Source organism: Trachurus trachurus, assembly GCF_905171665.1.
Source record: "Trachurus trachurus genome assembly, chromosome: 11".
NCBI lineage: Eukaryota > Metazoa > Chordata > Actinopteri > Carangiformes > Carangidae > Trachurus > Trachurus trachurus.
Genome location: NC_139904.1, coordinates 18,801,342 through 18,827,854, shown reverse-complemented (window position 1 = coordinate 18,827,854; position 26,513 = coordinate 18,801,342). Strand labels below are relative to the sequence as shown.

The window sequence follows — 26,513 nt, the reverse complement described above, 5'->3', positions numbered from 1 at the left end:
ATAGAGCATTTAATTATCACAGTTGAAATAAGTCTGGGAGAGAGTGTGACAAAGGCTTAAGGTCTAATCAACAAAATATTCAGTAAGCTCTTGAATCGTAATAATCCCCCACATTCCATCAGACACTGGGAGGAAAACAGAGAACGTCAAAAACAGAGACAAAATGTGTGTGTTTTGTCTTTTCTGAAGTTTAGCTGATGTTTTAAAATTGTCTAAGTCTCCAGATGGATCCAGACAAAGTGTGGTAACAATAATAACATGTAATCGAGCGAGTGTTGTAGTTGGAAAGCTTTTGGCCCAGTGACTTTCGCAACCTCATAAGGCCTGCACTTATGCACTCTAAATGTCTTCGAGACTCACAAATACTCTCTGAAAAAATAGGGTTGAATATCTTGGGTTTTTATTCACTGACTGTAAACATGTGGATGAAAAGCAGAGCATATCTCAAAGAAATTTAAAACTGTGATGCAGGGTCATAAAGGATCATGGAGGATAGGATACAGGTTTTGGCCGGATGTTACTTAAAACAAAGACATCTTTTTTGCATTCTCACACGGACTTAGTCAAACAAGAAAAATACAAATATCCTCAAGGAATCAGCAAATGCCTGCATGTTCAATGAATGAGCCAGCCCAGCAATGATGTCAAGTTATTATTACCACTAATTGTATTTTCTGCTCACCAAGATGTTGATTATACATTCAACAGTAATCCATAAATATGTCATCAAAGGTTTTTTTTTTTTTTTTTACTTGTGTTGTTTGTTTTGAATAAGCTCTTAAGCTATTTACTGAACATATCCTTAAAAAAATAAAAACTAATTTAAACCTAAAATTTACCTAAGCTAAACAAACAGCCCGGTAGGTTATATCCCAAGGCAGGGGTGCAAAGTTTCAGCCACACCTTCATGTTTACAGAGGATCCTTGTTTAATGAACTTTGGAGATTTAGCCTAATACAATGTTTATCTAGCTTCATATATAACCTATTCACAGAAAATTGTATGTGAAATATCTCCTCCAGATTTATTTATTTTTTGAATTAGAAGGGATGCAGGTTGTCAGACAATTAATTACACCAATAGTGGCTTTTAAAATATTTTATACATTTGTTAGTTTGTCGCTTAAAATAGCCCTTGTTCTTTTGTAACAGCAAATGGACTGTCTCAAATGAGTGTTTCAGCGTAATCCAATTCACAAGTGTTTACAGGTGTAAGAAGTGTAATTTGATTGTCTCATCTAAAAAAGAGCAGCAGGGGGGTTACGAGGACTGATTGACTTGAACCGGTGGCCATCTACGGAAAGTTTTATGGTTATGTAACGTGAGTAAACATCGCAGACCGGCCGCGGCCTCTGTATATGTTCGGAAATACATATTTGGTATGTTCTCAAAATTACTGGCCGCTGATTGGTGGAACTGAACGTTAGGCCCCGCCCCCCGGCCGTTGATTACCTTTTCCACTTCCCCTGCTCGGTTCCAGTAGTTCTCCACCCACCAGCCGATAGACAGAGAAGACACCGCTCGACCGACGCTCGTCCCCTCGCTCGAAACATATGGCCAAAACAGCCCACTTTCTTTCTTATATCGTTGTGCCCACTACTCTTTAAAAATTCCGCCGAAAAAGAGAAGACGATTTTCCAAAACATTCTGGCCGTTATCTCACGTAAGTACAGCGGAATACTTGGGTTGAGTTCCTTGGATCCAGCAGGCGGACGTAACATGGCGGGCTGCTCTTTCTGCCTTCTTGCCACACATGACAGACCGATTCATTGGATTTTGTGTTTTTGTGTTGCCTTACGACTGACTGTCAAGCTGTTATTACATACATTAGGTGGCCGTAGGTCCTGCTTTTAGTTTTTAACCGTGTGCTGTTGATGTTTGTGCGAGGGTTAGTGTGAATTACAGCGTTAACGTAAGCTTCTTGTATCGACGTGCTGTCGGCAGCCAACTCAACGTTAGCAGGAATCTCTCTCAGCGGCGCGTTTCCTCCGCCATGGCCTTATATATCTATATATATTCACAGAAGCGAGACTTAAACGTGTTTAATGTAACCGGTAGTGACATTTATACGCTGTAGTTAAGGTCTCCTGTTATGTTATGGTGACGCATCGCAATAATAATACCGCTTTTGTCAAGTTGTGACAGTATTGTGACGCCTGCAATGCGCATGCGCGGCATGTGTATAGATAGTTACCGCATAATCTAACAGTGATTAAAAACAGACGGCTGGAGTAATACAATTAATAGGTAATACTATTCTGTAGTAAAATGCTTTTGTATTAGTTGGAAATGAAAAGCACAAGCAACATAAATGGGCGTGAACGTTACTTAACACATTGTTTATGTCAATGAAATACTGACTATGGTGTCAACAAATGTTAGCCCACAGGTGATAGAAGTAGACTTTGTAGTGACATAGGGATCAAATTGATTGACTTGTCTAGTAGTATAGCCAAAGGCATTTAAGTTAGCATTTTAATTTGTTTGTGATGTCCCTTGAGTGTTGAGAGCTAATATTATTTGTTTGTCCCTCAGGGCTCCCCTGTCTCTGTACAGGTGTATGAGCGATACCCGGAGGGGCTAGGGGCAGCTCTCTACCGGGAGCACTTTGACTTCAACGCTGAGCCACCTTGGGATCCTAGCTGATAGCGGGACAGGTCCATCTCCTGACTTGTCCATGTGAGTGACCCACAAACACACAGGCACACACATACACTCGTATCAAAGTCCAGGATCATTGTGTTCTGTGTAGAAACTGCTGTATGAGTAAACACACGTTTTTGATTTGAAGTGTTGAGAAGCCAGTTGATTTAAATAAAAGCTCAGGGAAGAGTCTGAAGCCAATTTAAAAATATTTTGAGTTCAGTGTTTAAACCCACTATATAACAGTATGTGAATACAAACAGTTTACATTCATGTATGTGTAACTTATTTTTGAATAGTGAAGATGTAAAATAGCATGTGATCGTTTTTGTTTTGTAAATGATGGTAAAGGAATTCAGTGTGATGATATTAATTGTAATGTTTCTTTCTCTCTCTGTTTATTTTTCCAGTTTGTTGCATACCGGCAGGACCCATTGGCTCAGTCGTGACCCCTTGACTTGTTTATCTGTTCTTTATGATTGTCGGCTTAGCGGAATACGGTTGAGATGAAAGGACTCGCTGACAAACCCAGCTACATAATTGAACTCCTGGAGGGAGGAGTGACCCTAGAAGATGTCATTGATGGACACATCTATGAGCAGGCTCTGGTCAGTTCAGCTCGTAGGCCTTTTAGTATCTTCCTGAGCAAACTCGCTAGTGATTCAGATATTTTGCATGAAACTTGTGTTAGCGCTTTAACCTGGTACTCGGTACGTTTTCTCTGCTTTACGTACTCTTGTGTTTACAGGTGGAGAAGAATGCGTTTGTGGTGGGTGACCTCGGTGCCCTGATGCGACAGCATGTGTGCTGGCAGAGTGTCGTGCCAGAGCTGCAGCCCTACTACCCAGTCAAGTGCAACAGCAGCCCTGCAGTCATCCAGGTGCTGGCCTCCTTGGGCCTGGGTTTCATTTGCAGCAGCAAGGTAAACTTTGGACTTCACAGAATCAAATTCAGTCAGCTTTGAGTCATTCGTTTATTTATTTTTAACTGCTCAGTGCTTCATCCTCTTACGTTAGCTCTTGACATTTTGGAGCCATTACATTACAAGCACTCAATTGATTACTGGTCAGCTGATTACTGCTCTCCTCTCGACTTACGCAACACTTGATGCCATTTTTATTGTTTTGATGCTGCTTTCAGACTTTGTTGCATATCTAACACGTGTGTCCTCTCTGCCGTAGGCTGAAATGAACCTGGTGCTGGACCATGGCGTGCCACCAGAAAACATCATTCTGTCAGGTGTTTGCAAGCAGCTGGCGCACATCAAGTTTGCTGCCAAGAACAACATCCAGCATCTTGTGTGCGAAAATGAGGCAGAGTTGTCCAAGATTTCCCGCCTGCACCCTAACGCAAAGTATGTGGTCAAGTTAGGCTGAATATTTTATTTGTTTGTTACCATTAGTCCTCATGACTTTCTGTAAAACTGACTCTGAATCACTCTCTCCCTGTGGAGGTACATTTATTTCCCCCCTCATGTTTGGATCCCAGGCTGATGGTTTTTCAAAAATCTTTTGTAGGTTGCTGCTGCAGTTGACCACTGAGGCTCACGCAGCTGAGACCAGCATGACCTTCGGCTCTTCTCTGAAGAGCTGCCGGCACCTGCTGGAGGCAGCCGTGGAGCTAGGGGTTCAGGTGGTCGGGGTAACCTTCCACATTCCCAGCTCCTGCCAAGACCTGCCACAGGCTTACACCCATGCACTGTCAGATGCCCGCTGTGTGTTTGACATGGGGGTGAGTACTGTCTTGGAAAATATCTCTTCTATTTAGTAAATAAACATTTTAAGAGTATTTTCAGAAACCTCAATGCCTTTTTATCTCTTGATTAATCATTATGTGGCTGTTTTTGTGTTCAGGTGGATCTGGGCTTCAACATGAACATCCTGGACATTGGTGGTGGATTTACTGGCTCAGAGTTTCAACTTAAACAGGTAAGTGATACACAGCGGTGATAACCGATGACGCATAGTGGAAGCTCCGCCATGTGTAGCTGAAACAGAACTTTTTAATTTAGAAGTTCTCAACGCCTGTAAACAAAGTTCTTGCACCACATTTGTTTTCATCAAGACCCACTCTCATATTTACTGTAACATTGTATGAACAGGTTGAGTCTGCAGTCAGGCCGCTGCTGGACGCTTACTTCCCCCCCATGTCTGGTGTGCAAGTGTTGGCTCAGCCCGGCAGCTTCTATGTGGCCTCAGCTTTCAGCCTGGCAGTCAACGTGATCGGCAAAAAGGTGTTGACCCACCACTGGGACAGTCTGGCTCAGGGTGAGTTGTCTGTTGGTTTTTTTCCCCTATATTTTTTGTCCTGTGTAGTCTAATTAGATCTGACTCTAGCACATATTTCTCTGCACCCCGACTCTGAATATATGTGGGTCAATTATTATCTAACATGATTATATGTGTTCTCATATTTGGTATTTAAAGATTTTTCACACACATGTCTGTTACATAATCATAACTAATCCCTCAGAGGTCAAGTCGCGCTCTGGGGACCTCACCTCAGTTTCATTTCTGACATGGTCACCCACTGTGTTCTCATAGGTGAAAACAATGAGGATACCGAGTTCCTGTACTACATGAATGAAGGTGTCTATGGCCCATTCAGCCACAAGCTCCTGGGAAACTCCATCGCTGCCCCGTCAGTGCATAAGGTTAGTAGGTCTCCACCCTAAAGTTAACCCTATTCAGGCCTGAATGAGACATCTGATAGTGGCTCCAGTTCTATTGGGAAAAAGGGGGTCATGCATTGTGGGTATTTCAGGAAGTTGGATCAGCATCGCCTCAGATATACTGACTCATATAAAGAACCTACATTGAATCTGTGTTTTTTCATACAAAGCAAAGTTATTTCAAACACATCCTGTTGTCCTGATGTGTGACATTTCTTCAAAAGGTCAGTGGCGACAAAAAACAAATAAAACAACAACAAAAAAAACAGCCGGTTGCTACCTAACTGTTCTTCCTGCCAGATCAGGATATTGCATTTCCTCTTCTGTGCTCTGTTTACCTCACACACAAAATAACTACAGGTTTTCAAGATTACATAACACACAAATGGTTAACTATTAGGGTCAGGGGTAAGTAAACAGACAAAGATGGCAGGTGGTGTTGGAACTGTACTGTGGTGCTTCAGGGTAGTAATTCATATCATGCATCACAGACGGCTGGGTAATGGGATACCACCTACTGTAATACTTTTTACCTGAATCTTTTATAGTGGGCTTCAGCTCATGATAGGTATCGCCTCCCGTATTGCATAGTATAATTATATACCGTACATTTGGGCAGAGGTGTATAAAGTACTTGGAAAAAAACAACTAAGTAAAAGTACAAATACCATAACTGAAAATTACTTTGGTAAAAGTTAAACTCACCCATAAGAAAATCACTTGAGTAAAAGTCTTAAAGTAGCTCACATTAAATGTACTTAAGTATCAAAAGTATCTTGTGAAAAAATATACTCGAGTATCAAAAGTACAAGTAAAGTACAAAGTACGCAAAACAACCAAAAATGGTTTTCCCCTTCTTCTCTTTATTTCACTTTCAGGTGAATAAAATAGATGTGGTATGATAAAACGAAAACAAAAAAAACACGCGAGCAAACATGTGGAGTGAGGGAATCAAGTGTCTCGTGCCTGCCTGAGAACATAACTATAAATAAAGTGTCTGTCTGCCTGAGAACACAAAAAAGTGCCTCCTGTTAACGTTAACTGCGCAGGTAGCCATGTCGATCTCCGCCGCCCAGCGCATCCCGCCCTTACCTCTAATCTTAGCGAGAGTACCGTACGTTGTTCTTCTCGTCCTCTCGGACACGCCCATTCCAGATAATCCTTTGATTAATATATTTCTATTTTAATTTGTAACGAGGTGGTAAACGTCAAAGTAACGGAGTAAAAGTATATATTTAACTTTTACATGTAGTAGAGTAAACGTTTTTAAAAAATCAAGCAAAGTACAGACCTCTGCATTTGGGTTAGCACTGTCATTTATTAAGACAGAAGGTCTCATTTGGTTAGGAAAGAGCAAGTCTCTTTTCCTCATTGTTGCTTATTGGATTTGATGACACTGTTTCCTCTCTGCAGCATGTGCTCTGCGCCGAGCAGACGGTGTATCCCAGCAGCCTGTGGGGCCCGTCACTGGACCAGCTGGACCAGGTGGTTGAGCGCTGCCTGTTGCCTGAGCTCAGTGTAGGAGACTGGCTTCTCTTCTCCAACATGGGAGCGTGCGGCCTGGAGGAGTCTTCATGCCTCTTCAGCTCCCCCCAGCTGCCCATCTACTACACTGTCTCCACCTCTGACTGGTGAGTGTGCAGTGAGTCGCTCTGTGAGGGTCCACCACTAATACGTACAGACGTCAGGGGCGTCATGTGATGTTTCTTCAGAGAACTGATCTCGGTGTTTGGTTTCGCCCACAGGTACGAAATGCAGGAGGCCGGTGTGGCACTGGACAGCACCATGAAGAATTTCTCCATGGTCCAGTACAGTGCATAACTACCTTTTGCCCCTGTCCCATATTATGTTGCACGGATCCTCCTCAGCCTCTCCTTCCACCGTGTGAGCACAGAGGGTCAGCGTGGTGTATCTGGGACAAGGGGCTAAATGTGGTCAACATTCCAGCCACCATGGAAAACGCAGTGTCCTATCATTTCTTCCAGGAATTAGATGTTTTTTTTACCTCTAGAAATGGAAAACAATTGGTGTTTGATACCTCAATTGTCTAAATTTTTATCTGGAAGATAATCTTCTTACTTTTGCTCCTCCCTCCAATGGACTTCGAAAAAAAAAGTCTTGTCAGCTAAATGAACTCCAGGCCAAGCTCGTATGACATTATGCAACAAAATGGACGACTCTTTGGAGATGGGACCCCCCCGACATGTTTGGGGTGGTTTTGTTTCCTAAATAAAAATCCAGTTTACAAAATGCACAATTGATTTAAATCATATTGATCACCTGTTGACAGTCGTGTAAATCCTGTACCTGTTCAATACACAAACATTTTGTCTGTAGATGATTTTTTGAAGTGTTTAAAAGAATCGATGCCTTGTGTGGATTCTGTACTTCAGACCCCTCACTTTGCAGAGTTTAAATGAAATTATGACAATGATGTAACCTATTTCTATATTGCAGTTCACCTCAATGCATTTTTATTTATTGGATTCAGATATTACTGGGGGCATATTTAAAGCTCCGTCTTTAAGTGTGGTTTGCCCAGGTATTATGCTGTGGCCCATTTAACAGTGTTTTCCTGATTTAAGATATTGATGTGTTTTTTTAACGCTACATGGATATAAGTGTGCTGTGATTGCCATTTGTGACCTCAGTGGTTTCCCTTTACTCGAAAGGCTTGAAGGAATCACAGTGGGAGACGCTCTCTACACTGAGTCAGAGCTTGAATACAGAGAAGCTGTACACCTAAATGCACTCCTTATCTCTAATAATAGGGCGAGGTTAATCTGGTCTAAAATGCACAAAATCTTCTGTAGGTTAAAAAAATACTGTGACATTTGACAGCACTGTCCTGGTTATTTGTTAGATCCTCATGTATTAGTGTCCCCTGCCATGGGGTTCGGTCCATGTTCTCCCAGATACTGAAAAAGCAGCACATTTCCTGACACATGCTCAAACTTAAGTGATTTGTATGCAGCTGGTATAGACTCACATGTCTATATCCCTAAAGTAGAAGACATGCTAGTTGTACACAGACCTCTCTGAGGCAGTGCAAAGTTGCAAACCATGAATACAATGCCAGACAATTCCTCATACCTCTCAAAAGTTGTGAGGGACATACTGCACAGTCTCTTGTACAGCTAAACCGCTCATGTCTATTGATATTAAAGGTGACCTGACTTTACTGCAGTTTTTAAAGAATCCTGCCCTTGTGTTAAAAATGACTAATGTATTAATTACTTGCTTGTCTAAGGCACTAATGGACCATAGCCTGTTTTGACTGTAAATTGTGCTTGTTAGTTATGAAAGTGATTAATTTAATACATTTCTGACTGAAATCATTTTTCTTGTCTGTGTGTGATCTTTGGCTTTGTAAGGCGCAACAGTTGAATATTACAACAAGATAAAGTTTTCAAAGTAATTGAAAACAATTGTGGCATGCTAAGGGACTAATGTCCTGAATGAAATAGTTAAATTTCCTGAAACAGCCTCATAATAAGGATTTAGGGCTGGTTGGGGTCAGGTAATAAATCCCTCTTTCAGTAAAAGTGTCAGACTTATGCAAATATTATAAACTTTTAACTACACCTCTCTTTGAAATTGAGTTATCTCATTTTCTCTGTCACTTTAAATAAGACACCACCAATTTTATTCAAAAAGCTACCCTCAACACAGAAATCTGTTATATTTGTATATGTTTCGGGCTGGTTAATAAATTTGTCACGAGGAAAAAAAGGGATGTGGCACACTCTTCTTCCCCCTGACGAAGACCATGTTTGGTCGAAACGTTGGTTTTTAACACAGCTTGAATAAATATTTTTGCATCTGAGGCTACGAGTGTGCCACATCCCTTTTTTTCCTCAGTTCATTTTTTGTTTGTGAGCACCTCATCAATACAGGTGTGCGCTCTCCTCTTCAAAGTAATAAGTTTGTCATACCAGGGAAGTAGTCTTTTTACTTGTGTTTAATTCAATAGTATACTATTTTTTAGTGTTTTCAATGATGACTGCTTTTATTGTTACCAAAAAATCAATTCTTAATCATAGGCTTTCAATCCGAATACAAAATACAAAGAAATACTGTACAACAATATTAATCTTATTGATTAGTGTAATTTAACCGAGCATAACTGGAAAGAAAGATTAAAACATTTGTCACTGGTTTCATTTAAGTCAGAGTATGCTCAAGGATCAAGTGTCTGGGCTGTCAATCACACTCCAGATATTGATTAAATATTAAATTGATATAGTGAACTCAGCTCCTGCAGTGTTGTTAATGAACACTGGCATGTTTGCACACTTTGATGACACACAAAACATATGATGAACACTTTTATTACATTGTAATTATCAAAGCGCTCAGCATCTATTATGCTCTCTCCACTCTTTTTGTACCTGTGCATCAAAGTATGTAATTAATTATATAGGCCTACATATTCCTAAAGGCCTTTTCAAACTAAACCCATTATTACATCAGCTTTAGCTCCACTCTGAACCCTCAGCATCATTAACAAATCAAGTAAAAGATTTACATACACATGTAATGTAAGTGCAATGATTTCTACCACAGAAATTGGCTTCAAAATGTTTATGAATTACCGCCACTGAAACACTCCCTGGATATTGTTCAAGAGAAAGGATAACAGTCGAGTCAGTTGTTGCTCTTGGAGGAGTCATTATTGCTTCAATCAAGCGCCTCATTCACATACTTGAGTTTGGCGCTTACTGCATGTAATGGTCAGACAGTGTGCTGCAGAGTGTACAGTGGTGATAGTGATGATGAAGAAAGAGCAGGCAGCTTTTAACAACAGCACCGAGTGAAACAACGGCATAGAAACAAATAAAAGGTTTTGCAATTACAAGATGATAGGGTTGCAATTATCACAATTGAGGGTAACTTTCTTGATTCACAGCCTGTTCATGTAACAGAGCAGTAAGTCTGAAAGCACTCAGGGTTGTTGAATCTGATTGGTGGACTGTTCATTGGTTTAATTGCGTAATCTGATATTGGTTTGACAAGAAGGAATCTCACTGGAAGAAATCCCTTTATTCACTACTAAGTGGGTTTAGACATGATGTAATCCAGCTCTGTTGTCCTTCAGCAGTCTTACCTTCGGGACATGGCTGTTCTGCCTTGGTGAGAAATGCTGCAGTGCAATGTGCTGCAGTACGGCCACAAAATTTCACTTTACCCTGTCTGTCTGTCTGTCTGGGTTATTACTGTTATTGCCCCAGGAATCATATTGTCCTGGTTTGTATTGTCTGACCAGAGGGCACAGTGGTTGACGTGACCTTATTAGTCAACTTTTACTGTAAATCTTTAATGATACAGAATTTCAATTCGAGTTGAGATGTGACAGGTAACCAATGTCAACTAAGCGAGGTGTCATGATGACTCGTCAAGGCACAAACTGGTGTGAATAAGATAGCCTAATGTATGGACAACTCGGCTAACATTAGGGCGTAATGAGATTCTTCGGAAATCAGAAACACTTGTACACTGGTGCACTTGATTGTCCAAGACGAAGAAGCTTTGGACTGGACTAAAGTCACATTGATGCTTTAACGAAGTATCGATTTGTCTCCAAAAACTGTGACCTTGTTTCGTAAAGGCCAACAGGTGGCTTGACCTTTGCTCAACTTGTAGGAGAGCGAACACATAGGGAAGTTGTTGGCTGGGAAGGCTGAACATAATTGTTAATTTAAAAAAAAAAAGAAGACATAAATTAACTTTTATCTATAACTGATCATAAAATTGTTAAATTTATTTTAGCTATTTGTATAAGTGACCACATGGTCGTAGCTAGCCTTATCGTTATTGTTGTCTTCAAACATGACAAAAAGTCCAAGCACTTTATGCTATGCTAGCCCAGACACATCTGACCTACCAATTTCACTTCCTCTCCTATCAAAATGGCGGATCCACATGATTGGCTAAAAAAAGTAGCATGATATGACGTCACGGCAGAGGGACCGCCCATTTAGCTCATTTTCTCGACATCTCATTGGTTACCCTTAGTCATGTACCACGTGACTGCCAGTGGGGGTCGCTGTAGCCACGCCCCCTCTGCCTAGCTATGTGGTGTAGGACCCAAAAATCAATTAACAAGTTAGTTTTTACATGAAATTCATAAAGTGTCTGATGAAACCTGTCACCTGAACACAGTTTGACAGCGGTTGACAGTCGAGGTACAAGGAGAAAAAGTTATTCAGTTTTTAGGGTGAGAGGCCTCCCATTGGTCAGTTTGTGCAGTATGCAAATGAGGTCGACGACGTCACATCCTGAAGTTGAGCGCCATATTTTTCCTCAATAAGGGGAAGAAAGGGACAAAAGCGGACCAAAAATAAATTATCTGCGGAGGGGGTTTGTACACGCCACCTTTCGTTTTGTGCGGTGTTGTTCCTAAAGCAGCTATACACGCGGAGGATGCTCCTCGGCTGAGCGTGTGCGTGTGTGTTTGTGTGTGTGTGAGAGTGTGTGTGTGTGTGCAGCAGCGCTAGCAGCGGACGCAGCTCGTCGACACACAGTTGCGGGCCACCGGTGGAAGTGGAAAAACGTCGGAGGCGGCAACGCAACAACTAACGTTAACTGGAAAATCAGACGAGGTAAATATCCGTGAGGAGGCTGAGGGCATCCTCACGTCGGGGGAGGCGGCGGCGGCGGCGGCGTGGTCGGATCAGTGACCCGGCTCGATGCTGTCAGCCGGAAACCAGGGGGCTATATGATGAGCCCAATGTGGGCAGCTTATATATGCACATATACGCACACACAGCAATGTTAGCTCCTATGATGAGCGTGTGTGTGCAGGGACAGGTTATAGGTAGAGGGTATTTAATCCACATGCACACTTTGCCCAACGCGAGGCAAAAGTTTCCACCTCGCTCGTCAGTAAATCGCGGTTGTTGTTGTTGTTGTGTTTCTTCTTTTTCTGTTGTGTGCATGTTGGGGTTTAACGTGAGAGATGGTTAAAGTGAGATCAGCTGTTGCACACTGTTATGAAGTGTGTGTGCGCGCTCCCATGATGCGCACATGTAGGGATAATGAATAATAACATCATGTAGCGGTTCAACCGTGCTGTGATTTCATCTAGAGAGGAAACTACCATAAAGACCGGGGATGTTATCGCAGACCTGTGCTTCACTATTTTTCTATTTCATGGTCGCTACAGTATATTTATAAGTTTATGTTTGTGTTCTTGCAGCATGGCTGTATGCAGTGGCGCACCCTTGGCAGTAAATGTGTTCATTTATGATCAGAATGAGATGGTAGTTTACTGAAATCATAATATCTTGTCGATATACCCACTGTACAAATTAACTCACCACAATTGTCATTGTTTTCAGTACTTTCCATTTTCTCAGTTTCACCTATTTCTCAAGTGGCTATAATAGTTATGTGCTACAAATACATAAAGTAAAAACCTAATTTAATCATGTGTCTGTTATCATTAGAGTAATTAATTTGTGTTGATGCTCTATGACTTCACAATACATTTCTTGTTGTTAGGTATAATGTATCAGGTACCGGTGGGAAGCATTGACAAAATCAGGAAGGCACGCAAGGCAGTGAAAAACATCCTCAGTGAGATCGGCCTAGAGGACTGCCAAAACCTGCTGAAGGTATGTCTCATATTTGAAATTAAGTAAATATGTCTTTAAGATATTGGTCTAACGTGCAGTTAACAGTGGTCATAAGCCATAATTTCTAGTTTTTGTTAATGATTGCCTTTGTTTTTTTGTCTTTTTGCACTGGCTAATGAAGCTCTGTACTTCATTTTGCTGCATATGCATCTATGCATCTGTGCTTGGTGATCCATTGCAAATCTCCCAACTATCATTACAATTAAAGTCTAACGTGTCACATTCAGGTTGTAAGTTCATCAGAGACGCCGCCTGCCTCATATAACTTATGAAACTGAAAAAAATGCATGTTTTTTTTATGTCCCTTATGAATATAAAGGAAGTTAGGTCTTGCTAACTGATTGATATTTAATACTGGTTTCAAGTGACATAACATCAGTCTATACATAGCCAAATTTGTCATGTTGTATTAATCCAGATAACACCATGGCAACCGCTATGTCACAGTAAAAAAAAAAGATAATTCATTGTATAGTGAATAATGTTTGTTAGATTCAGGATATGGTTCTTCAAATACAACCAAACGCATCAAATCAGATTTGGATTTGATATGTCGATGGTCACATTAAAAGAAAGCTGTTCAGAGGGTTTTTCTCTTTAGTTGTTATGGCAACTGGGAGGGGGCTGGGCGATATGATGTCATGTCTACTGTCAGAGATTTTCTGTGGTAGTGAGCTAATGTGGATAATGTTGCAAATCCATGAGCAGAAGCGCTTTATGGCAGTTTTGTCTTTATACAAGTGTGATGTGATTTGTCAGATATTTTCTTTTACATATTTTATCCCAGCTCCAATTAAAAACTCACTACTACACTTATTGTTTTATGGCAGAGATTTCACTCTTGACTCTTGTTGCTGATGGTATGATTACAAGTCAAATCTTGAAGAATGACACAATTTCTTCATTTTTTCTCAATTAGACTGCATCCGGGAGTGCATAGGTATAACACATAGGTGAAGATCCATTTTTGTAACTCAATTCACATATTCGGTGATGCACTTTAATTTTTACTCCACCGTCTTTATCTGATGGCGGCTGCTGCTGTAACTTTGCTTTCGCTTTTAGGATTTGGCTTGACAAGTTAAAACTAAAGCCTGTCTGCTGTTATTCCTGTGTAGTAAATGGGTGGAGAATGCAACTCAACACCCAGCAAGAATATAAATCAGCATCTCTAAAACAGTTTACACAAAAACTGCTGTATCAGGCTGCATTAGCTTAAACTGTCACATATCATTATCATACAGTATAAGTATAACACCTATAACACCTTTGAATGTAGGGTTTTAAATGAACATGTTTTACATTGTACTATTACTTATATTTAACAATTGCTTGCTCATTGTTCACTGTGCAGGATCTCAATGAAGACACTGAGAAAGCCCCAGAAGATGACGAGGCCTTTCTGGAAACTGAGTGGCTTGACTTCACAGATGGATACAGCACGAGACAACAGAAAAAGGTGACCATGACACTGTTGAGAACTTTTAATAATCAACAAAAACTGATCATTAGCTTTGAATAATTGTTAGATAAGACTGATCTGTCACCTTTCTTGTGGATTACAGTGCCCTGTCCACAAGTTTCCGAATGTCAAAAACGTAAGCCGGTTTTGCTCTTCCAGTGGAAATGTATGTTTACGTTTCCATGGTTTCCCTAGTTGTCATAGTTGCAGTAAACCCATGGATCTGTTAACGCTGGCTTTTAACAATGGATGTCCATTTGTGTGATATCCATTGTTAAAAGCTGGCGTGATGATCCATGCGTTTTACAGATTTTTAATTGAGGAAAAAAAAAATCCATACCATGGATGATCTTTTACCACGACTACTGAAACCAAGGAAACGTAAACATTCAGTTCCACCAGAAGAGCAAAACCGGCTTACGTTTTTGACGTTCGGAAAAATGTGGATACAATGGGAAAGTTAGATTTGATTCACTTATTTGTAATAGCGGTGATAACTGACTCTTGTTTTTTTCTACTTCCTCTGTCTATACAGTGGCCTTATCGGTCGCGGTCTCTGTGCTGTACCCTGTGCAAGTACTCATCACAGAACATCTACAACTTCAGGAGTCACGTCTCCCGCTGCCATGGATATGTTCAGTCATTCTGTGCGCTGGCACCCTGCTCTCAGTGCCTCTTTGTCAGCCACCCCAAGACTGTCAAGAAGCACATGCTGTTCTTCCATGCCAAACCCACCAGCCACATACAGTCACAGAGGGAGGCTGTAACCACCCACCGTGGAAACGAGAGGTACCAGTGTCGGAGATGCGGATTTCCGAGCTCCTCTATCTTTGTTATGAAGAAGCACATTATCCTTAAGCACCTGGACAGTTTGGCAGAACAGTATATAGGTTACAGATTACATGTTCAAGGGACTACATCCATAAAGGTCTATTGCTGCAAAGTGTGCAAGGTGAACGCTGGAAATCTAGACCAAATGCTGCATCACATGCTGGTTGAGCCTTCGCACTATGCAGTCAGCACACAGGTGCAGAGCATGATTCATGAAAACAAGAACTACACCATTAAACAAACGCCCAATGGGAATGGCGTATTTGTGACATTCCCAAGTATCGCTCCTAAACCACAGCAACCTCAAATGTTAAGCGGTAAGTCCTTGGTTTTACCGAGTAATGGTCAAGCCCCGGGGACTGTGGTGACATTACAGCAGCTACAAGCAGCTACAAACAGCGCTACGCTGATATGTACCCCGGGAACAAACCAAGCTTTTCTGCCTCCTCAAGCATCAGCGCTAGTGCAACTAGCTAGCGCTGAGGCTAAAGGTTTGCTCCAGCCTGGTGCCACGATAGCCCTCCGAAGTACTTTGCCCCAAGGACAGTCAATGGTCCAGATCCCCAATGTGTCTAATGTGTCTCTGAAACAGGCACCGATGACTCTAGCCACTGCTCCTGTTGCCACTGCTGCTCAACCACAACCGACTCCACAAGCGCAGCAGATCTTTGTCCCTTCAGGACTACAGGCCAACGTGGTAGCTGGAACCGGGGCCGTGCCCAAGTCTAATGTGGTTACACAAAATGCATCAACAAACCAACTCGCCCTACAAGGAACCATGCTGACTTCACAGTCTCTGCTGAGTCACCTGATCCCAACCGGTAACAAGGTGAACGGCATGCCCACGTACACTTTTGCTCCACTACAAGTAGCAGTGCCTGTTTCTCAAAGCACAAGTACCCCTCTCAAGGCTGTTGGGCAAACAAGTAACTCCTCAACTCCACAAACTAAGAAATGGATCACCTGTCCCCTCTGCAATGAACTTTTCCCCTCCAATGTCTTTGACATGCATACAGAGGTCGCCCACCAGACAAAATCTACCACGTCCAAGTCAGAAAGTGTGGCGGCAAGGGCAGCGTTCCTGAAGAAAATGCCCGACAAAACTGTCAAATGTCTAACATGCAAAATTCTTCTGTCAGAAAAGAGTGTCTTCCAGCACCTGCTGCATGGGCTGAATTGCTTGTACTGCTCTGCTTTGTTTTTTTCAATCAAACAACTGACTGAGCATGTTAAGATGCACAATCCCACAAGCAAATCATACTGTGATTTCCTGAGGCAGAAGTACAGGATCTACTCGAAAGGTATCAGTGGAATCCTATTCCCTTACTTCGATGTCAACACCACTGCACCCAAAGAAGTCCTCGGAGACACAGAGGTCAACCTGGCTCTGGTCACAAACTCACTTGACCTGATCTACTTCAAGTTGCAGCCCAGCAGCCAGCCAGAAATCTGTCCAGCGCCTGTGAAAATCAACAACGCCTTCTGCCCCTTCTGTGACGAAAAGTTTCAGAACGAGTCCAAACACCTACAGCACCTGAAGCAGAAACACTTTGTAGCGCCCACCATCCATGCCATCCTCAAAACGGAGGCATTCAAGTGCATATACTGCAACGGGGTGTACACAGGGAAGGTCACCCAGCAGGCTGTGATGCTTCACATCCAGCGTTGCCGTTGTTCACCAAAACAACAGCAACAACCACCACCGCCGCCCAAACCGACAGCAGCAGCAGCACCGGCACCATCACAAACACAACAACTGCAGCAGACCCCAAAACAAGCTCAGATCATTCAGCCATCTGGACTCTACTTTCTCCAAGTGCCACAAAGGCTGACGATGAAACAGACTTTACCTCCAGCACGTATTTTGCCAGCTCCAACCACAACAGAGCCCCAAGAGTCAGAGGCAGAGATACAGTCCAAGAAGAGGCTGGAGGCTGCGCTGAGGCAGGTCATCGAGGCCAACAAACGCGAACGAGAACAAAAGGCGGCCAACCGTAAGAAGCGAGAGCAGGAGAAGGTGTTGCCCCCACCAGAGCCCGAGATCCAGAGCGACCCGTCGGTGAAGCTGGTTTTGGAGCCTTCTGGGGTCGAGCGCCGCTGCAGCGAGGAGCGCAGAGACTTCATATCTAAATACTTCAACCTGAACCCCTATGCGACCAAAGCAGAGACTGATGAGCTGTGCAGGAGGCTGTCGCTCACTAAGGCAGAGCTGGCGGCACTCTTCAGCGCAAAGCGCAGCAGATGCATGAAGAGTCTCAAGAGGAACACGGCTGCGATTTTCCTCGGCTTCAACATGACCCAAGTGAGCAAACTTAAGCACAACCTTGCCATCCCAGAACAGAAGCCAGCAGATCCCGTGGAGCAGCCGCCCAGTGCTACAGCAGAGCGGTTGGAGAACAGTGAGGACAGACCAGAGCCTATGGACCACAGTGGAAATGAGAAAGTTACAGAGGAGGTGGAGCAGATGGAATGAGTTTAGAAATGTGTGAAAATGTAATAATCTGAAAATGGCAAATAATTAAAAAATATATAGGTTTCCCTGATTAAAAACAGAACAAAAGCATATTAATTTGATGATTTTTGGTTTTGACCGTCACTGGAGTTTATCATGTAGTGGATACAGGGTATTTCCTGCATACACCTGTACTTGGGGGCAGTTTCTTAATGTAGCCTTCATTAGTAGTTCTTCATATGACTTCATTATGTTGTCAGTGTCTCCTAATTTCTACATGAATGCAGAGCCACATTGTGATGCTCCCTAACGTATATAATACATAATAAGATTATGGTGCAGACTGTTGAGCTGTAACAGTATTTAGCTGGTAACAATCTCTTATTTTACCATGGGTACTGACTTCAACATAAGCACTCATCAGTGACTAGTAGCTCCCGTTTCGCCCCCTTTATTTATGCCCATTTGTACAAAATTGTGTTTTCATTTCTTCTCTGCAAATATTGAGACTTTGGTGCACACCTCAGTATCGAGTAGGGTTATGTTATTATGCTTTCCTTCACATTTTTAAAAAAACATATTTGGACCTATTTCTGTCATGCGCACAGCTTCATTGTTTTCTCATTCATGTTTTGTTTGGTTTTTCACATTATTTTCCTCTCTCTGTTGTGTTGGCACAGTTTAAGAGGGAAATGTCTCCTGCTCACCAGCTACAAAAAGTGTTTTGGTGGATGTTCATCTTGCAGTTTCAAAGCCAAATTCGTAGAATGTATAAATGTTTGAGCTAAGAAGTTGCTGGATTTTCTGATTTTCATGAGCACCTGGTATATTATAACTCTCCAACCATGTTGCTTGCATGAGCCTTTGTTTTACTGTCAGATAAAAATTTTATTTTGTGCCATTGTGAAGTCTACATATTTGCATAGACTTGTGGAAATTTAACCTATAGATTCAGAGAAACTTAATTAACTTAGTGTTATTGGGTGTTGATTCTGCCACCATACATCTTCTGTTCTCCTGACTGCTGTTTTTTTGTACTATACTTAAATTTTCTATATAATTCCTAGAGGATAAAAACAATGTTGGGAGAGGTAAAAATTCTCATTCTGTCCAAGACCACTGTGTTGTTAATAATAAAGTGGTTTCCTTTTACGTAAATGGTTAACTCATTTTTATTTTCAATTTGTAATAAACTATAGAGTTTTTAATCAAGCTGTGCTTAATGCACTCCAAGGTAGATTTCTTTCCTGTGTAACTGACTGACCTTGAAAATGATGGAAAAACTTTAGTGTACGCTTCATTCCTTTATCAGCGGGGACAAAACAGTTCAAGTAATAATAAAAACAATGGAAGACTAACATGTTTTTTTCATTTGTTTAATATTCCCCCTGAGAAATACTCAAGTTAATCACTTTGCCCACCATGGACATTTTGGTCTTCCATTGTGATGGCTCTAAAATTAAATACATCCGTCGCAATACTGATCAAGTTAAGTGCTTCAAACTAAAGCAGCTCGAAATACAAGATAAATATGTATTGGGGCCAGCCAAATGTCTAATTACAAAAAGCATTAATTATTAATATGGTACCAGAATCTAGGAAATTGTCACCTGAAAGAAAATCTTAAATCAAGGTCTACTTACTAGCTGTCCCACATTCTGTTTAGTGAGACTCATTGTCTTCAACAAAATAGTGTGATTGACATTTAGTCATTCCAGCAGTAGTATAGATACTTCACCTTTTCTTATACAAGGATTAAGACCCATGTATAGACAGACCTACAGTGGACCTCAGAACAGCTCTCTTAATTGACCTTTTGGTGAGGCCGTTTTTGTTCACTGATGTTTTCAAGTTAGGGAACAAACTTTTATTGAACTGTTATTTCACAGGGGCACGGATTTGGTCGAGGACTGAGGGGCCACTGTAGTCGTTGGTTTGAATGACCTCCAGTCTCTTGAGGTACTCCTCTGGGAGGCCGTTCTGCTCTGCACCCAGGCACACCACCTAGTACAGAAGGCACAGAGAGAGACGTTGAGGAAGACTATTGCTTAGCATATTGCTGTTATAATACAGTTGTCTTTGACCTAGTGTTTGCTTAATTGGTGTGCACACACCTGTTTGTACTGAGGAGAGGGAGGACAAGCGTGGAAGTTGTTCATTTGATAGGTCCTGCAGAGAATCAGTCCTTTGTCCGTCTCCACCGAGACCTCCAGGGGTGAGTACATGCCCAGGTTCACCCCCTCCTGGCTGAGGACCCATGGAGGAGAAAAAAGCAGCACCAATGCATTACAATGACCAATGTTCACAGCTGATCTGATTTGCAGCTTTGTGTTTTGATGACATGTCTCACCTGTCAAGGCTTATGAGGTTTTCGTTGCTCAAAGTCCAGATGACCCCCCACACTTCTGCGCCTGGACAGAACTCAATGGTAGCCACCCCACCATGCCAGGAGTTTTCCACATGTTTTTCCCAAAGGCCAAAGTTCAACTTATAGTCCTATGTACACACACAAACACACACAGTGGGGAGGTAAATGGGGGGCAGGTGGTATATAGTTCAAAAAGCTATGAAGAGTGCACTTTAGACTTTTTTTTTTTTTTTTTTTAATCCCACAATGTAATTTGTATTTTAAACGGTGTCCCCTGGTCTGTTCGCTGGGTCACTCTCACAGACCCAATACAGCGATATTCGTCATTTTGGATAACAAAAGTCTGAAAATACTATTGCGAAGTACATCATGGCACAAGAAGCGTTGAGTACATGTGTTTCTATGGTAACCTGCCGTTGCGCACCACTGATATGGAACGGCAGTTAAATTGTAACCCGGGTTGTTTAACATGGTAAACAACTGTCAACCAGGCCAGCAGCCGAAATCATCCGTGGACACAGTGAGTGTAACAAATAGCTGTTCGGTGAATGGGCTGTATAATCCAAACAACATGACAGTTTATGCGTTTATTGCGTTGTTTAATTTCCCCTCTGAGACATGATTTATGTACATTTCCAGCCGTTAAGCTAACGAATGAATGCGTGGTGGTGGTGGACGGTGCTGCGTTCAGGTCCCACCGGTCCAGTTGGTCGTCGGGTTTGTACACGTACAAACGGCTTATAATGTCGGACAAGCGAGCGTAGTTTGTTACAATGAATAGATACTTAGTTAATGAATAACTATTTATACGCACCAGGCATCGTACGTAATTGTGGGTTTCGTGTGAAAGATCACGTTAACGTTACACAAAACCAACTCGTCACCGATGTGTGCTTATTTCCAACACGACTTGAACGTCATGTCGATTAAAAGGGGAAACTACACAATATTGTTAATAATTGTTGTATTCTTTAAAAAAGCCATTGTTACCTTCAGTCGACCCGTGGTGCAAAATATCGCAGAGGGGTTTTTCAGCTGCAGTCTCTCCTTCAACAAGTTGCTCCCAAAAGCGAAATACATGAAGCGGCCGCTGGCAGCAGCGACAGACATTTCTGAGATTTTAACAACGTCGGCGGCGAAGCAGAGACATAAGAGCCGGGCCAACATGCAGGCCAACACCAGCGGCAGACGTCGGAGGACCGGTGTAGCCGCCAGACTGAGGCCGTGTCTTCGTCCAGCCGCCACCGGAGCAGAGACTCTGTGACCAGCTACAACATCTAGTGAATGAATGGCTCCTATACCACCAGCGGTTTGAAAGGAAGAAACGAAGACTGGATATTTCTGCTACTGCAACCACAACAACTACAATTTAACAAGTTGTTCACAGAAACGACACTACATCGACATCGTTGAGGAAACAACAGAGGTTACGTCTGTGTATTTCATCAGCTATGTACAGGCTATGTAGTGTTGTGTTGTGCTATTACTGATGAGAACCAGAAGAGGGCGCTACAGGATCGTGTGTCGTAATGAATGTGACCGTAGAAGGAGAGTGAATAAAGCATGGAAGAAGTGGTGAAGCACAGAGTCAGAGAAGTTTCTCCGGCTAGTTCTTTACTGCAATAAAGTCAGCTCGGCTGAAGTAGGCTACGTCTGCTCTTGTGGTTAATTGTTGTGTCATGCCACATCAATACTCTGTAAAGTTGGTACTGTCACAAAAGTAGCCTACTTCCAAATCATTAGGCCCATCATAATTCACAAGCACTAGTGCATTTGTATAACAGTTAAATGGATCAATTTCGGACTTAATTATACTAGTGTAGCCGCTGGAGGGAGGCGGGGTTATAAATTCGGACAGGCAGATTTAAGGAGGCCCTAATCAGGCAGAAAGACAGCTGTCTGTCTGGAGTCCTCACCGGGCAGGAATAGAAGGTAGGGTATTGATGGCAGCTATAGGGAGTGCAGGATGAGGGTGTTTATTTATTTATTAGGGTCCGGGCAGCGCAGCTGACAGGACACTATTGTATTCCTAGGAATTCTTCTTCTTCTTTCTTTCTTTCTTTCTTTCTTCTTCTTCCAAGGAAGTCATACTTCCCATGGGCGAAAACTCACCAAACTTTGCACAAAGGTCCAGTCCCATGCCAGATTCACTCAACTCCAAGGACATGTGCCCCCCCCTCCTAGGGGGGGGCACAATAAGCGTTTAAATTAAAAAACTTAAAAAATTCCCACCAAACCAACGGTAGATGCTACAGTTTTGAAACTTCACCACAATGTAGCCTCAATACTGCTGAAACTTTTGTCCACTTAAACTTATTACAAATTATGAAGTCCATCACTCAGTTTTTTTCAATAACTGTAAAACTTTTAAAATGTATCTCCTCCCACAATTTTTGCTCAATTGACACCAAACTTGCTACAGAGAATCTCCAGACTGTCCTCCACAAAACTTGTTTCTCGGATTTTTGATTAAGCAAAAATTGAGCCTACAGTGCATGAAAACGTTTGACTGTAAACACTACTGTAAACATATACCATCAAATTCTTGCTAAATACATTTTCAATCTTCCTGAAAAAAATTGAGAATATTCTGGAGTCATGGTTGATGAAGTTTAGCAAATATCAGAATTTTATCTCAAAAACTGAATTTTCTAGAACATTTTGACTTCTGCTCTCATGGGAACAACTGCAGTCAATGTGAGAGTGGAATTTATAAACATCATATTTTCTCTTATGAAGCAAAACACTTATCATTAAAAACAAATCACCAACATTTCCATGCTGTCAAGATGCAATTTATGTATTATCAGATTTTTGTTTAGATGACTGAATTATTGACATTTTGACCATTTCATCACAACAGCTGCCCGGGCACTGGCTCACCTGAGTGGATAAATGAAGCTACACAGCAGGTCTCACTACCAGCCAATTAGCTCAGCGAGTTAGGAGCTGGTTCTTGGTGTCAGAGGCTGTGGGTTCGAGACCCAGCAAGGGTGATGATGATGATGATGACGGATCAAAATGTCACATGTCCTTAAGCTGTTTTGCTGTCTAAATGCAATTTATGTATTAACAGATTTTTGTTTAGATAATAGAATTTCTGACTTTCTGAAATCTGCCTTGACAACAGCTGCCTGGGCACTGACTCCCTGAGTGGATAAATGAAGCTACACAGCAGGTCTCACTACCAGCCAATTAGCTCAGCGAGTTAGGAGCTGGTTCTTGGTGTCAGAGGTTGTGAGTTCGAGACCCAGCAAGGGTGATGGTGATGATGACAGATCAAAATGTCAGTTGACCTCAATATGAAACACAAGACAATTGTCCTAATGGTGGCATCACAGCAAGCCTCTAAATTAAAAAACAACAACAAATAGCCTGGACTGGTCCATGCGCGAAGGCTCCTAACATCTTAGACTCATAGTAGATGTTTGACAAATATCATTATTTTACCTCAAAAACTGATTTTTCTTTTTACTGTGGTTTCAAATCTGCCTACACGACAGTGAATGGCTTAGTCAATTTGTGAAGCCACTGTTGAACTGCCACTTGTCAATTAGCTCAGTGTGATAGACAATGGTCTTTGGTTCCCGAGGTTGTGGGTTCAATCCTCAACTGATGCAAATTGAACATTATAAGGTTAACTGTCTTGTCTTCCTATTCTCCTGTTTGTTGCTCAGAATTGCCTAAATTTGCCCAAAAGTAGCCCGGACCCGACCCATTGCTGCGCAGCAGCTATAATCTTCTTCTTCTTCTTTCTTTCTTCTTCCAAGGAAGTCATACTTCCCATGGGTGAAAACTCACCAAACTTTGCACAAAGGTCCAGTCCCATGCCAGATTCACTCAACTCCAAGGACATGTGCCCCCCCCCTCCTAGGGGGGGCACAATAAGCGTTTAAATTTAAAAACTTAAAAAATTCCTACCAAACCAACGGTAGATGCTAAAGTTTTGAAACTTCACCACAATGTAGCCTCAATACTGCTGAAACTTTTGTCCACTTAAACTCATTACAAATTATGAAGTCCATCACTCTGTTTTTTTCAATAACTGTAAAACTTTTAAAATGTATCTCCTCCCACAATTTTTGCTCAATTGACACCAAACTTGCTACAGAGCATCTTCAGACCGTCCTCCACAAAACTTGTTTCTCAGATTTTTGATTAAGCAAAAATTGAGCCTACAGTGCATTAAAACGTTTGACTGTAAACACTACTGTAAACATATACCATCAAATTCTTGATAAATACATTTTCAATCTTCCTGAAAAAAATTGACAATATTCTGGAGTCATGGTTGATGAAGTTTGGCAAATATCTGAATTTTATCTCAAAAACTGAATTTTTGAGAACATTTTGAATTCTGCTCTCATGGGAACAACTGCAGCCAATGTGAGAGTGGAATTTATAAACATCATATTTTCTCTTATGAGGCAAAACACTTATCATTAAAAACAAATCACCAACATTTCTATGCTGTCAAGATGCAATTTATGTATTATCAGATTTTTGTTTAGATGACTGAATTTCTGACTTTTGACCATTTCATCACAACAGCTGCCCGGGCACTGATTCACCTGAGTGGATAAATAAAGCTACACAGCAAGCCTCACTACCAGCCAATTAGCTCAGTGAGTTAGGACCTGGTTCTTGGTGTCAGAGATTGTGAGTTCGAGACCCAACAAGGGTGATAATGACGATAACAGATCAAAATGTCACATGTCCTCAAGCTCTTTTGCTGTCTAGATGCAATTTATGTATTAACAGATTTTTGTTTAGATAACAGAATTTCTGACTTTTTGACCATTTTTGAAATCTGCGTTCACAACAGCTGCCCGGGCACTGACTCACCTGAGTGGATAAATGAAGCTACACAGCAGGTCTCACCACCAGCCAATTAGCTCAGCGAGTTAGGAGCTGGTTCTTGGTGTCAGAGGTTGTGAGTTCGAGACCCAGCAAGGGTGATGATGATGATGACAGATCAAAATGTCAATTGTCCTCAACACGAAATACAAGACAATTGTCCTAATGGTAGCATCACAGCAAGCCTCTAAGTTTAAAAATCCAAATAGCTTGGACTGGACCATGTGTCACAGTAGATGTTTTACAAATACATATCATTATTCTACCTCAAAAACTGATTTTTCTTTTTACTGTGGTTTCAAATCTGCCTGCGCGACAGTGAATGGCTTACTCAATTTGTGAAGCCACCTTTGCACTGCCACTTGTCAATTAGCTCAGTGCGATAGACCACGGTCTTTGGTTCCCGAGGTTGTGGGTTCAATCCTCAAATGATGCAAATTGGACATTATAAGGTCAACTGTCCTGTCTTCCTATTCTCCTGTTTGTTGCTCAGAATTGCCTAAATATGCCCAAAAGTAGCCCGGACCCGACCCATTGCTGCGCAGCAGCTATAATTATTATTCTTTTTTTTTTTCTCTATGTATGATATGGGGGTAGAATGTAACCCACTGAGCATTAGACGTCTATTAGACGTCTAGTCTAAGTTTAGACCAACATTCGCCCGTCTATAATCGGTCTATATTTTAGCCCAAATCTAGACGATAGAATTTAATCCATTAATCATTAAATATTAAATAAAAAAACAACTGTAAATTGTATAAATGATGGCCAAATGTTGGATTAAAACATTTTTAACAGTCATTTATCAATGTACAGTGTAGTTTAGATTTAGACTCGATTTAGACATCTAAATCAAGACCTCATTTAAACGTCTATTTTTAGACCAAATCTAGACAATTGAATTGTATAATGAATACTGACCAAAGAAAACAACTGTAAATTGTATAAATGATGGCCAAATGCTGGATTAAAACATTTTTAACAGTCATTGATCAATGTACAGTGTAGTTTAGATTTAGACTCGATTTAGACGTCTAAATCAAGACCTCATATCAACGTCTATTTTTAGACCAAATCTAGATGATTGCACTAAATGATGAATACCGTCCAAAAAGTAACTGTAACTTGTATAAATGGTGGCCAAATGTTGGATTAAAACATTTACAGCAGTCATTGATCAATGTACAGTGTAGTTTAGATTTAGACTCGATTTAGACATCTAAATCAAGACCTCATATCAACGTCTATTTTTAGACCAAATCTAGACGATTGAATTAAATACATTAAATAATGAATACTGACCAAAGAAATAGCCTAACTGTAAGTTGCACAATGGTGTCCAGATATTGTACTAAAATCATCTGAATGACCATTGATCAATATACAGTGAAGTTTAGATTTAGCCTTGATTTAGACGTTTAATCAGCATCTAGATTTAGACCAGGTTTAAACTATTAAGTGATCTTTATTTTTTTAATGTTGTTTATGTTATGTTTACATCTTATGCTTTCTTTTTTAAGCATAAGATTATGCCAACCATGTTTAGAAATATTTAGATATCACTATTAACCTATATAGATATAGGCAGTTTGC

General features: G+C 41.3%; 3 protein-coding genes across 3 annotated transcripts; 2 read left to right on the top strand and 1 right to left on the bottom strand.

Moving 5' to 3' along the window:
- Positions 1-1,333: 1,333 nt before the first annotated feature.
- On the top strand, positions 1,334-8,790 carry azin1b (antizyme inhibitor 1b). Its single transcript, XM_083982821.1, has 11 exons — positions 1,334-1,662; positions 2,535-2,678; positions 3,053-3,250; positions 3,391-3,564; positions 3,824-3,996; positions 4,160-4,373; positions 4,496-4,570; positions 4,744-4,909; positions 5,186-5,295; positions 6,727-6,944; positions 7,059-8,790. Exons 3-11 carry the CDS (start codon positions 3,149-3,151, stop codon positions 7,132-7,134), a joined length of 1,308 nt encoding a protein of 435 aa, XP_083838947.1. The 5' UTR covers positions 1,334-1,662; positions 2,535-2,678; positions 3,053-3,148; the 3' UTR covers positions 7,135-8,790.
- A 2,823-nt stretch (positions 8,791-11,613) lies between these two features.
- adnp2b (ADNP homeobox 2b) lies at positions 11,614-18,951 on the top strand. The gene is made up of 4 exons (XM_083981718.1): positions 11,614-11,915; positions 12,817-12,929; positions 14,305-14,409; positions 14,948-18,951. Exons 2-4 carry the CDS (start codon positions 12,822-12,824, stop codon positions 17,714-17,716), a joined length of 2,982 nt encoding a protein of 993 aa, XP_083837844.1. The 5' UTR covers positions 11,614-11,915; positions 12,817-12,821; the 3' UTR covers positions 17,717-18,951.
- A 598-nt stretch (positions 18,952-19,549) lies between these two features.
- Positions 19,550-21,503, bottom strand: ggcta (gamma-glutamylcyclotransferase a). The gene is made up of 4 exons (XM_083981650.1): positions 21,054-21,503; positions 20,046-20,191; positions 19,810-19,942; positions 19,550-19,699 (listed from the first exon to the last, which is right to left on the bottom strand). The coding sequence occupies exons 1-4, from the start codon at positions 21,228-21,230 to the stop codon at positions 19,574-19,576; spliced, it is 582 nt and encodes a 193-aa protein (XP_083837776.1). The 5' UTR covers positions 21,231-21,503; the 3' UTR covers positions 19,550-19,573.
- Positions 21,504-26,513: the final 5,010 nt, after the last annotated feature.

Excerpts from the sequence above, each read along its gene's own strand:
- azin1b (XM_083982821.1), top strand. The coding sequence starts at position 3,149 with ATGAAAGGACTCGCTGACAAACCCAGCTACATAATTGAACTCCTGGAG. Across the intron at positions 3,251-3,390 it reads ACATCTATGAGCAGGCTCTG|GTGGAGAAGAATGCGTTTGT; the intron begins GTCAGTTCAGCT and ends TTGTGTTTACAG. Across the intron at positions 3,565-3,823 it reads GTTTCATTTGCAGCAGCAAG|GCTGAAATGAACCTGGTGCT; the intron begins GTAAACTTTGGA and ends TCTCTGCCGTAG.
- adnp2b (XM_083981718.1), top strand. The coding sequence starts at position 12,822 with ATGTATCAGGTACCGGTGGGAAGCATTGACAAAATCAGGAAGGCACGC. Across the intron at positions 12,930-14,304 it reads ACTGCCAAAACCTGCTGAAG|GATCTCAATGAAGACACTGA; the intron begins GTATGTCTCATA and ends TTCACTGTGCAG. Across the intron at positions 14,410-14,947 it reads GCACGAGACAACAGAAAAAG|TGGCCTTATCGGTCGCGGTC; the intron begins GTGACCATGACA and ends CTGTCTATACAG.
- ggcta (XM_083981650.1), bottom strand. The coding sequence starts at position 21,230 with ATGTTGGCCCGGCTCTTATGTCTCTGCTTCGCCGCCGACGTTGTTAAA. Across the intron at positions 20,192-21,053 it reads GCACCACGGGTCGACTGAAG|GACTATAAGTTGAACTTTGG; the intron begins GTAACAATGGCT and ends GTGTGTACATAG. Across the intron at positions 19,700-19,809 it reads CCTCTCCTCAGTACAAACAG|GTGGTGTGCCTGGGTGCAGA; the intron begins GTGTGTGCACAC and ends CTTCTGTACTAG.